Source organism: Danio aesculapii, chromosome 7, assembly GCF_903798145.1.
Source record: "Danio aesculapii chromosome 7, fDanAes4.1, whole genome shotgun sequence".
NCBI classification, from domain to species: domain Eukaryota; kingdom Metazoa; phylum Chordata; class Actinopteri; order Cypriniformes; family Danionidae; genus Danio; species Danio aesculapii.
Genome location: NC_079441.1, coordinates 56639316 through 56652479, shown reverse-complemented (window position 1 = coordinate 56652479; position 13164 = coordinate 56639316). Strand labels below are relative to the sequence as shown.

General features: G+C 36.3%; 1 protein-coding gene across 1 annotated transcript in view; it reads right to left on the bottom strand.

Annotated features, from left to right (window-relative positions):
- Positions 1-13164, bottom strand: part of trmt44 (tRNA methyltransferase 44 homolog) — a 68090-nt gene that overhangs the window by 19445 nt on the left and 35481 nt on the right. The window contains exon 7 of the mRNA XM_056462241.1: positions 7547-7653. Within this exon, the coding sequence (XP_056318216.1) occupies positions 7547-7653 (107 nt within the window). The remainder of the gene's footprint in view (positions 1-7546; positions 7654-13164) is intronic.

Below are 13164 nucleotides of genomic sequence, written 5' to 3'. Positions count from 1 at the left end.
CACGTTTCTGCTCTGAATATTACTTTCAATCACTTTGATTAATCTGAGTTCTCTACACTCTGTAAGTGCATCTGATATTTTACACAAGATTAATAAGACATCGTGACAGCGCTTATAACCTAATATGCTGAGAGGTAATACAAAAAAAAAAAACACTGAAATAACAGGAGGATAATGTGCAAGCGGTGGGTATGGCGGCTTCAACACAGGGAGAAGACATCCGCGAGCTTCTCGGGGGCATCAGATCAGAGGTCGCAGCTAAAAGTCTTTCCGAGCTAAAAACCTCCATTTCAGCTGTGAAAGCATCGCTGCAAACCCAGGGGGAAAAATTTTAAGATGTCGAGGAATCATTAACTGACGTAGATGGCCTTCTTTAGAAACTGCATGCACAGCTTTGACCAAAGACAACGAACGAATGAAAATGAAACTCCAACCGCAGTTATTGAAGAACTTCTACTTAAACAATTCGGGAAAGAGAGTTTTCCCAAGCCCCAGGTGGTGGATAGAGTGCATCGCTCCCTGGCTCCCGTACCAAAGTTAAACTAACCCCCGAGACCCTTTATTGTTCGAATTCACCACTTCCAGTCGAGGGAACTGATTCTTAGACTCGCACGGGAAAAGGGACAGCTTCTTTACAACGGCTTTCGGATTCACTTTTATCCAGACGTGAGCGCGGAGGTGGCTAAGAAGAGAGCATCGTTCAACCCGATCAAAGCATGCCTGAGAGAAGCCGGTATAGAATTCAGTCTTCTCTTCCCTGCAAGTTTACGAGTCACCCATAATGGTCAGAAACATTTCTTTGATTCTCCTCAGCAAGCTATTGAATTCGTTCAGGAGGTTTTGCCACCCGAGATAAGCAAGCAGCTGTAAATGTCTCATAGTAGACTGCTTCGTTACTGCTTATGTTTCTAAACGTATTCTTAATTACATAATCACTTCAGTGATTAAACGGACAATTCAAAAACTGATTCACCTGTTAATCTAGTTCATAATCGTTGTTTGAAAGTGTTCATATTAAGATAAAACAGTGCTCTTGGTAACGTTAACGTTTCATTTTGTGACGAGAGGTCAATAATTTTATTATTACTATTTTTATTTTACTTATTTTTTTTACATTACAGAGTAGAAATGATAACTGGTAAGTGATGGTACACTGTAAACCAGTGGATGTGTTTGGTTTCACATAGTTATGTTGGGTTTAGTTTTGGGGGTGGGTGGGTTTTTTGTGTGGCTTTTTTTGTTAATTAGCTCTCAGTTAGAATCCCATGTCAGCAAATGCTATAAAAGTCAGCAAAAGCTATAAAAGTTATATGTTGTTAATGCTTATAGTCATGTATAGTCTCTCTTGCCCTATTTTGATTCACTTACTAATTGTTTTCCTGTAGAAAATGTCCAAGCATCAAGTAAGTTTGGTCAATTTAGTGACTTGGAATGTGAAAGGCATTAATAATGTGATTAAGAGGAATAAGGTTATGTGACATTTGCATCTCCTAAAGACAGGAATAGCTTTACTGCAAGAAACACACATGTTGAATGCAGATGTGGTGAAACTTAAATGATCTTGGGGTGGGCAGGTTTATCATTCCTCCTTTAATGTTAAAAGCAGAGGTTCTGCTATACTTATTAGAAAGGATGTTCCATTTGTCACTGATAATGTCATTAGTGACATTAATGGTAGATATATCATTGTGACAGGCCTGTTTGATAAACAAGTAATACTGATCAACATTTACGCCCCAAACTTTGATTATTGTTCTTTCTTCAGCAAAGTTTTTAGCACAGTTCCATCAGTTGACAATCATGCTTTGATTATAGGAGGTGACTATAATTGTTTTTTGGATACGTCATTAGACAGATCCTCAAGCAGAGTCGTACCGCCTGCTAAATCCGCTGTACTATACAAGATTTTTGTAAACAATATGGGCTAGTTGACCCATGGAGATTTTATTTCCCCTCCTCTAAAGCATTCTCATTCTTTTCTCCAGTACATCATACCTACAGCCGTATTGATTTCTTTTTGATCAATAAAACCCTAATATCTCCTATTTCATCAATCAAATATCATAACATTGTAATATCGGACCATGCTCCTTTCTCATTTAAACTTAACTTCCCTAATTATCATTCAGGTGTCCCTAATTCCCTAATTATTAATTCCCTAATTATCACCCTGGAAGTTAAACTCTCTATTATTGTCAGATGAAAAATTTGTTACATTTTCATCAAAACAAATAATCTTTTTTTTGGAGACAAATGATACACCAGAAATCTCAAGAGCCATATTATGGGAGGCTCTTAAAGCTGTTATACGTGGAAAGATTATTTCCTTCTCCTCCTACACCAAAAAACAAGAGATTGCCAAGCTTAGAGAAATTTCAGATGAGATACGCAAGTTAGATGAGCAATATGCTGTAAAACATACAAGGAAAGACTGTGCCTTCAGACAGAGTTTAATCTCTTGACAACTTCTCAAGAAGAGAAAAGGCTATTGAAGACCCACCACAAATATTACGAGTTTGGTGATAAAGCCAGTAAATTATTGGCCTACCACGCCCGCCAATGCGATGTTTCCAAAATGATCAGTCAAATCCAACCCATTTCTGGTTCTGTATTACACACTCCCTATGATATAAATAATAGACTTTTTCAATATTACTCCTCTTTATATTCAACAGAATGTACTAAAAACCCTTCTGTTTTTGAATCATTTTTTGAGAAGTTAAATCTCTCTCCTGTTAACATTGATTCTGAACTGGAAAACTGTATCAGACAGCAAGAGATCATGGAAGCCATCGTGGCTATGCAGAGTGGTAAAGGCCAGATGGCTTTCCTATAGAGTTCTACAAGAAGTTCTCAGCTTTACTGAGTCCACTTCTTGTAGCAGTATATAATGAATCTTTCAAGAGGGGCTCTCTCCCGCTGACTCTCACATAGGCATCTATCTTACGCTTGTTAAAAGAAAATAAGGACCCTATTTTCTGTGAATCATATAGGCCAATTTCACTGCTAAATGTGGACCTTACGATACTGGCCAAGGCTCTTCTGTTGCGCCTTCGACCAATTTGTCCAGCAGTAATACATGGCGATCAAACAGGCTTTGTCTGTGGGTGTAATTTGTTTAATAATGTTTAATGTAATGTACACAAACTCACACTCTGATATCAATGTAGTCCTCGTTTCCCTTGCTGCTGAAAAAGCATTTGATCGAGTTGATTGGGAATATCTTGTCTTTACTTTAAAAAAATTTGGCTTCTCTGAAAATTTGATCTCCTGGATCAGGTTTTTATATCCTGCCCCAATAGCCCCAGTCTGGACAAATAATGTCTATTCAGAAAATTTCTCTTTGTATAGAGGTACAAGGCAGGGTTGCGCCCTTTCGCCTTTGCTGCTTGCCATTTCGATTGAGCTCTTGGCCATTTTACTTCGTCAATCTACTATTTTTACAGGTATCACTCGGAATGGCAAAGAACATAAAATCTCATTTAATACCTCACATACTCTCAGTCTTAGAAGACTTTGGAAAAATTTCAGGCTATAAAATAAATTTGCACGAGACAGAGTATTTTGAGATTGATACCCCTCAAGTTAGATCTTCCTACACAATACCATTTAAAGTGGTTCAGGATAAGTTTAAATATTTAGGCATTTTAGTTACTCGCTCCTTTAATGGCTTGTTCAAAGCCAACTTTATCCACTATTAAAACGTTGTAAACAACATTTCAAGAAATGTTCCAGACTACCTTTTTCACTGGCTGGACGAATTAATCGAATTAAAATGACAGTTCTCCCACGGTTTTTATATCTTTTTTCAAATAAACCCATATTCATAAGAAAACAGTTTTTCTGTAACAGATAAATTGACAAGCCATTTTATATGGGGAGGTAAATCACCTCGTATTAGAAAATCATTCCTTCAGAGGAATAAATCCCAAGGAGGCATGGCACTGCCAATTTTTTTGTTTTACTGGGCAAGCAACATTCAAAAATTGAGTACTGGGTTTCTTTTTGGGACCCAGAATCAATTCCGCTTTGGATACAGGGTGAAAGAGCTTGTTCCAGAGTTTCTCTTAAATTTATATGTGCATCACTTCCAATTTCAGAAAAGAATTATATGACTTCCTTTAATCCAATAGTTGTACACACACTAAAATTTGGTCACAGTTTAGAAAGCATTTTGGCTTTCAGGCTCTCTCAATTGCAGGTCCCATTTCCTCTGACTGTTTATTTGCCCCATCTTGTATAGAGTCTGCATTCCAGGTGTGGGAGGAGAAGGGGATTAAATGCCTGAAAGATTTATTTATTTATATTTTCTGCTCCTTTTAAGAGCTTGCCCATAATTTTTCTCTGCCCAAAAACAATTGTTTTTTTTTTCAGATTTCTGCAAATACGAAGCTTCGTTAAGTCAAAATTAAAATCTTTTCCTGAATTACCTGCTGCCTCAGTAATTGATGCATTATTAGACTTAAAACCCGAAAGTAAAGGGCTAATTTCTCATATATACTCTTTAATTTGTACAATAGATCCTCAAAGTCTAGAACATAATAAAACCTATTGGCAGCTTGACTTGAGCAGAGACTTCACAGATTCAGAATGGGATGGTATTTTAAATAAAGTACACTCATCATCACACTGTACCAGACATGCCCTTATTCAATTTAAAATACTTCACAGGTTACATTTTACAAATTTAAAATTGTCTAAGATCTATCCTACTGTTCCTACATGCAGTAGATGCTCAAATTCACCTGCCACAACTGCCCACATGTTTTGGTTCTGCCCAAATCTAGGGAGGTTTTGGAAAGATTTTTTCAATTATTGAACCTGAACCCTTGTTGGCAATTTTTGGAGCCAGTCCAGAAAATATTGTGCTTAAAAAAGAAATATGTAGAGTAATTGCTTTTACCACGCCATTGGCAAGGCGTTTAATTCTTCTGTATTGGAAAAAAACTGAGGCCCCAATACAGAGTAGATGGATCAAAGACGTGGTGCATTTTTTTGAGCTTAAAAAAATAAAATTCAAAAAATAACTTTTTTTAAAATATGGTCTCCCTTTTATACATACGTTGACAATTTACAATTTTTAGAGCAGGAGGATATATAAAATCTCATATAATCCCAAAAGTACACCCCCTTGACCCCTTTTTTTTTGTTTAATTTATTTATTTTTATTTATTAATTTATTTATTATCTTTTATTTATTTATGATGCTTGAGGACTTTATGTTTGCATGTTTGTTGACTGTTAGCTATGTATATCTTCTGTTAAAGCCACAAAAGGGAAAGTAGTGTTGGGGATATTTGTTTGTATATTTTGTTTTGTTGTTGACTGTTTGTTTTTTCTGTTTTGTGCAAATGTATAAAAAAATCCTTATAAATAAAGTATTAAAAAAAAAAACAGCAACATAAAAATTTATTTTTAATAAAGAATTAACTCATTTAGCCTAATTATTAATGTGTTACATTTATAAATGTTCTCTGCCTCCGGTCCACTTATGTATTTTTGCAGTGCATGTATTTTTAAAGATGAAATGTGTAGCGCATTTTGCTCTGGGAAACAGTATCCTACACTTCTCAGAGTCCTCAGATGCATACATCAGATTTCAGCAAGAATAGCGTATACAGAAAATTTTATGTATACAGAAATGTGTATACTATTCATAGTAACTAATTTGAGTTGTATTTCCCTGCATACATAACATTTTCATAGTATGCACAGCTTACAGTACATACTGGATCCTACACAAATAGTAAGAGTAGTATGATAGTATGGCACTTCGAACACAGCCAGAGTCTTTCATAAAGGAAAAACAAAACAAAACAAAAGGAGCAAAAACAGTGCTGTGTAGGGAATTACCATTAAATGTTTCTAAATGTAGGATATTTAAATTCTATTTCCTTTTGTCAACATTACAACTAATGATTTTTAAGATGAGATTGATCTAAAGAAAATTTACTCTGATATTTTTCTTGGCACAGATGAATGTTTAACAATGTCACGTCAACCTTTCCTTTAACTTGCAATTTTTAATTGTTTAAACAATTTTAAGCAATATCTATTTTTTAATTTTACAATACTTTTCAATATGGACCATGCATTTTCAATCGGAGACAGATCAGGACTATGTTTTTTGCTTGGTTACTGGCAGATTTTTTTAAAATTGTGACATCTAAGTAATTATTCATAGCTCCAAAACAGTAGTAAGGAGAAAACTTAGGTATTGTTTTATAGAAAACTTTCTATATTTTTAGGTTTGCATTACAGTAGGATCTTCTCATGCTAAGAAATAGCAGAAGTATAAAAAAGGGATATTTTCCATATCTTTCTAATTTGACATGTTTTGACTACAAGGAATATCTGATTATAGTAGAATCTGCTGTAAGTAATCAGTGGGATTTTACATGAACCATGTTTCAAAAAGTTACAATAAAAAAAAGCTAGTTAACATTTTCTTCTTTCATGTAGTTTTATGTGTTATCTCCATGATAAATATATTCAAATGTGTTTGAGAGATTATTATAACTTAAGGCTCTTTTTATTTTGTGAATCGATTGTATATAATGCTGTACCATTTTCCATAATTTGATCATTTGAAGTCACGTGTAAAAACGCCACATGAATGCAGGATCTGCATTTGTTGGATAAATGTGTGTTTATGCGTGTCTGACTCCACAACCAACATCTTTAAATCTGAACAATGAATTATGGTGAGGTTGGGCTATTTAGAGTAATTGTGCCATTTATTAATATTAGAGCATACAAATTTACAAGACAAAAATGTTATAAACAGTGATTCTGCTGAAAATAATGCTGCACCAGTGATTGAGATCAGATTAACTGAGCATTGCTGTATGCAATTTATATAATCAGAGCATGGAAGTTATGCTAATACCAAGTGCATCTGGGAGTATATTTTACATTTGATCTTTTTTTAGACCTGTTTTACTAATTTTTTGGGTTCTTTTAAAATTGCAAGATTATGATTTTAAACAGTCTGATAAGAATAATGCGTCACCAATAAGTAATTTTGCATATGGGTCAAGGGGAACTTTATATAAAAAACTCACTCAAATGTTGAGCATTGTATGATTATTAGAGCTATAGTATGTTTTTTCTCATGTGTCAGAACAAGGTACAGAAAATGACTGCATTTTAAAGACCAGACTAAGTTTTAAAATGACACCTATTTTGTATTGGTCAAGGCAGTGAAGGGGTACACTTTGGTTTAAAAATGTGGTTTAAATGGACATGGTCATTTCTAAGCTTTAAAATTGTACTAATTATTGTGTTCTTTTGCTCAGCCTTGTAATTTGAGTTTTGTTTTTCTGAGAGGTGTGTCCGGCTTGCATCTGATGCCTATATACACACATAAACACAATTCTCACATGCTTTGGAAAGAATAGATTTTAAAACAGTATAATCACATTCCTTCCGAAAGCTATACAAATGTATTAAATTGCAGAAATACTGGGTAGTGGGCTGCAGTCCACTGGTTGAGAAACACTGCATTGACTAATTTAATGTTAACTTTTATAAATACTTGACTTGCCTTGCTGCTATAACAGGTATCCATGGTGTGAGCTCATCTGAGTGATTTCCAATCAGCCAGTCTGTGGTGGGAAAAAGAAAGCCATTGCTGGGTGTGATGGCATTTTCCTAAAAGAGAGAAAAGCAAGTAATATTTGATTATCTATGGCTGAAAGTGAATTAAAAAACCTGTACAAAGTGCATAATCCACAGTCAAAGAAACAATGCTATTAGAAGCCATGCCCCAAGGCAATTTTCAGCTTATTTAGAAAATTTGTTTGTCCTACTGATGCTGAATTGCAATCTGTACATTTTTCTTGACTACCTCTTTACCTCTCTCACAAATTGTTTCCCCCGTAATAACTATTTGCACCCATGTTTGATTATCTGTCTTTGCCCTTAATAAAGAGTGTTAATGTGTTGATACCCCTAGATAAATTGGCCTACATAATTGGTACAGTTTTGGAGTGAAATTTGAACAGCAAATCATCCAGTCATTTTAGGTTGAAAACAGCAAGAGAACCAGTTGAAACTGTTAAACAAATAATTTTGTGAGGTAATTTTCTGTCAAGTTTTAATGTCTTGTGATTGTCTGAGGGGAACAACTCAGATTGATAGTACTACAATCTTTATGGAGGAATGGTGTTTGCTGGAACTAAACTTTCACACTTACTTTTTCACAACAACTTTCCAGCATGTCAGTAGTTAAAACATGTTCTTGTATGTACAGTCAATGTACTCGAAGCCTGTTTAGTGGTTGACCGCTTCAGTGACCATAGTCATTACTTGAAATAGGTCCCATCCCGATTCTACCCCATGGCCCTTTCCTGTCCAAATTCTTTTTAGCTTGAAGGTGTAAGGTTACCTTTTTCAGGAGGAAGGCGAAAAGGTAGGGATAAAAAATAGAATTTGGATTGGGCCTTAGTCTTTTAAACACAAAAACATGTTAAAAAAGGAAAAAAGGTTACAAACATGAGATCTGGCTAATAGAGATGTGCTAATAATTCTAGTTTAGTATTGCTCTCAATTGCATACAGAAGTTATACCCAATTCTTTATATTACTATTTGAACAAACCTAGAAGCGATATTAAAGTGTATTAAATACAGTGTATTAATCTTTACCTCTTCAACAAACAACACATAACTGAATAAAATTTACTCTGATGTGTTACAGCTTTAAATGTAATCAATTTCTCTGTACACTGTGATGAATCACACTTTCTGTAAACCTATACCTTTTAATACAATATTTTAAACAAAAAAATATGGTTGTTACTGCTACAATTTTTTTCTGGATGTGAACTGAATAGATTTAAGATTATGCTGTCTGTCCCATATTACACTTAGAGAAATCTGGTCACCATACTTTTTATACTGTGTGTACATCTTTCTTGGTCCTGTTGCTAATAGGAGGTTTTAATGTATGTGCCTTTGTCTGTCTCAGTGGTTAGCACTGTCGCCTCACAGCAAGAAGGTCACTGGTTCTGTCACATGGGGGCACAATAGTATTATGTTTACTTATTTGCTCATTTATTTAATCATTTCTAATTGTATTTAAATAACTATCAACTGATTCTTCATTTGCATTACATTTGATCTTGAGTACATAATTAAAATTAATGCAAATCATCGCACTCTTCAGCTAGACAGGCTCTGAGAGCTAAATTATTTCAAACATAAAACTCAATGCAACAGTATGGTACAGGATGAGATTTGATGTTGACTTTGGGTCCATGTGGTTATCATGGTAACCATGTCGTTAAAGGTTTATGCAATCATCGATGTCAAAATAATGTCTTTCGCATGATCAGACTTTTTTGAGACCTTCAAATGACAAAAGCCCCCCATCACCGTACATATTGAAGACCTGTGCAGGTAGCATGGAGACATCTGGAAGGAGAGCATAGGGCTATATTATTGAATCTCATGATGAAAAGAAACATATCCCTTTTATTGAGCTAATTGAATGCAATGAGATTGCAAAAACCAGATCAGAAATTCCAACTCCCAATCCAGCTTTACATCACTTAAAGAACATAGCTCGTGAGAATCCACCCATAGATCCCAAAGCAGAAATACTACCATTGCTGTGCAGAGGCATTTTGAAAATTCACAATATATTCAAACAGATAAACAGACCAAACAAAAGCCCATTTGCACAGAAATTAAATCTCGGCTGGGTGGTGATAGGATATGTATGCTTTGGCACGGCACACAGGCCTTCGTCAGTCAATACCTTTAAAACCTCCATATTAAAATGGTCATCCTAGTTACCTCACACCATGCTATAGCCACCTGCAAGTGAAAGATACCTCACAAAGTTTTCCCCGTCTGCACCTTCCTCTGCTACAGTACCCAGCACAGCTCCTTCTACTTGTGTAAACAAAACAAATCTGTCAGTGTTTGCCTGTACAGACAAGGATCATGCGTCTGCCCCATCTATTGAGGACCTCAAGTTTATACAACCCTCCCTACTCTCCAAGAACTGCACATATCCAGAGTGAGCAGATGGGCTACCACAATCACTCTGGACCCCTCACACCCAGCACACTGCCTCTTTGAACTTTTACCTTTACCAACATACTTTACATGCCAATTTGTACATAACAGAGGCACATATAATGTTGTATATAGTAATATACCTGTACATATACTTGTCAATTTGTATATTTGCATTCACTACTATTTTTTATATATATTTATTATCTGTTTTTTGTCCTGTCTCAGTAATTCTGTTTTGCACTGTAGAAGCTGTCACGAAAACAAATTTCTCATGTGTGAACTTACATGGCAATAAAGCTCTTTCTGATTCTGATTCAGATGATTCTGATTAATGAAGTTCTTAAAGATGACTCGCAAAACTGGGTTGCTCCCCTTCCTATCCAATCCCCTAGAAACAATTGTCAAATAACAAAGACTGAATGAAGAGACTAAAGTCAGTTTGTCATACATTAGAAATGAATCCAGAAATGAAAGAACATTGCATACAGTTCATGCAGTCTAACTGTGCTCCAGGAAGATAAAGAATGCTAGTATTTACCATCATTTGGCATCTACTTTCCTAAAAAGCCATACCAGATTTGCATAGTATTCGAATAAAGAGTGCAATATGAGGAGATGTCACTCAACAATATCCCCCTCAAAGGCTCAGTCCTAAACAACAACTTGATTGGTGTTTTAATAAGTTCAGAAAAGATAGGATTGCTGTGACTGCAGACATTCATCACATGTACTACTGCTTCATTGTCAAAGAAGAGCAAAGAGACTACTTAAGGTTTGTTTGGTTCCACGATGCCTCGAACTTTGAGAATGTGGACTATAGAATGCGTGTCCATGTGTTTGGGAATACTCTCCTGCCGTGGCATTATAATGCCTCAGAAGAGCAGCAAGAGATGGTGAAGCTGAATTTGGCTCAGATGTAAGAGCATTCATCGAAAGAGACTTTTACGTCGATGATGCACTAAAGTCTTTTGCAACAGAGTATGAGGCCGTTAGTGTCACCAAGAGAGCCCAGAAAATGCTGTCTTGTTCTCATGCTAGACTGCATAAGGTCACATGAAATAACACAGCTGTCATGAAAGAGTTTCCTACTGAAGACCAGCATCAAAGATTTTGATTTCACCAAAGATGATGTTCCTTTACAGCGTAGCCTAGGCCTAAGTTGGAACATACTCACTGATGTATTTACCTTACAAGTGCAGCTTGATGATAAGCCTTTTACACGCAGAGGAGTACTCTCCACTGTGAACAACATTTTGGATCCTTTCTGCTTTCTCTGACCTGTTACAATAGGAGGTAAATCATTGCTCAGAGAACTGCCCATGGATAACAGAGATTGCAATAAACCATTACCTGAAAACCATAGAGCAGAGTGGAGAAACTAGAAAAATTCACTCCAATGAATTAAGGACTTTCTAATTCCCTCCTGCTACACTTATCTTTCTCCATCTGCTGCAGGCATTAGAGAGGTTATGCATGTTTGGAGACATGTCAGATAAAGCCATTGCTGAAGTAGACTATTCGAAAGTGACTGACATGGATGGACACACCGAAGTAGGATTTGTCCTTAGGAAAGCAAAACTGGCTCCAGTTAAGGAGACCACAATCCCTAGGCTTGAATTATGCGCAGCTGTTCTGTTTGTCATAGGTAGTATAGACCTGCACATGAGCTCGGTCTCTTTCTTTTCAGACAGCAAAGTCACGCTAGGCTATATCAGCAATGAGCAGAGAAGGGTCTATGTGTATATCAGCAACAGGGTCCAACGCATTAGACAAGCAACTGCACAACATCAGTGGAAATATGTGCTTTCAGAGCTTAACCCTGCAGTTTATGGCTCAAGATCTGTACCTGCCGCTTCGCTGAAAGATACCACCTGGCTTAGTGGACCTAACTTTCTGTATAGTAAGGACCCAATTGACCATCAACATCAGTTTGACCTCATTGACCCTACATCGCATCCAGTAATTAGGCCAGAAGTTTCTGTGCTGATCACTCAAGGAATCAAGTGCAAGTTTGGGGTTAAACGATTCGAAGGCTTTTCAAAGTGGACCCCAGTTGTAAAAGTAATCACACAATTGATACACATTGCTCAGTGTTTCACTCAGACAAATCATGACAGTGACTTAAGAGAATGAGATATGTGCAAAAAATAAAGACAACAGAAAACATGGAAAAGGTAAAAAAAAAAAAAAATGCCGATTAGGAACATTCAACAAGAAACATACACTAGTGAATTCAACAACATTCAGAGATAAAGACATACCAAAACAAAGCCGCATCAAGAAGTTTCGTCTAGTAGTTGATGAAGAATTGCTCCGAGTTGATGGACGTATCTCACAATTGGGTTTGGATATAAACAGAACAAATCCTCTTATAATTCCGCAAAATTATTAAAAATAAAAAACCTGAAAATTCACATGTACATAAGTATTCACAGCCTTTGCCGTGAAGCTCTAAATTGAGGTATATTATGTTTCCACTGATCATTCTTGAGATGTTTCAGCAGCCTAATTGGAGTTCACCTCTGGTAAATTCTGATTGGTCATGAGGCTTACACCTGTCTATATAAGGTCCCAAGGTTGACAGTGCATGTCAAAGCACAAACCAAGCATGAAGACAAAGGAATTGTTTGTAGACCTCCAAGACAGGATTGACTCGAGACACAAGGCTGAGGAAGGATACAGGAAAATGTCTGCTGCTCTGAAAGATCCAATGAGCACAGTGGCCTCCATCATCCGTAAGTGGAAGATATTTAGAACCACCAGGAGCTGGCTGGCCATCTAAGCTGAGTGATTGGGGGAGAAGGGCCTTAGTCAGGAACCTTAGTCAGGGCCTTAGTCAGGAAAAACCCAACTTCAGAGAAGGGGACATTGTTCTAATGAGAAATTGTACTGTGAAAAGAAATCACTGGCCTATGGCAATGGTTACAGAAGTATGTCCCCGCAAAGACAGTGTTGTAAAAACTGTAGAAATGAGAGCAGTCAAACAAGGTACAGCTAAAGTATACACTAGACCTGTGTCCGAGCTTATTCTACCACTTTTATCAAAATATTTAGATAAGATTGTTTGTAGACGTGGTACTTTTTAGATAGAGAGAAGGAGTGTCATGGCCTTAGAAGACATTGCATTTAGGAGTATT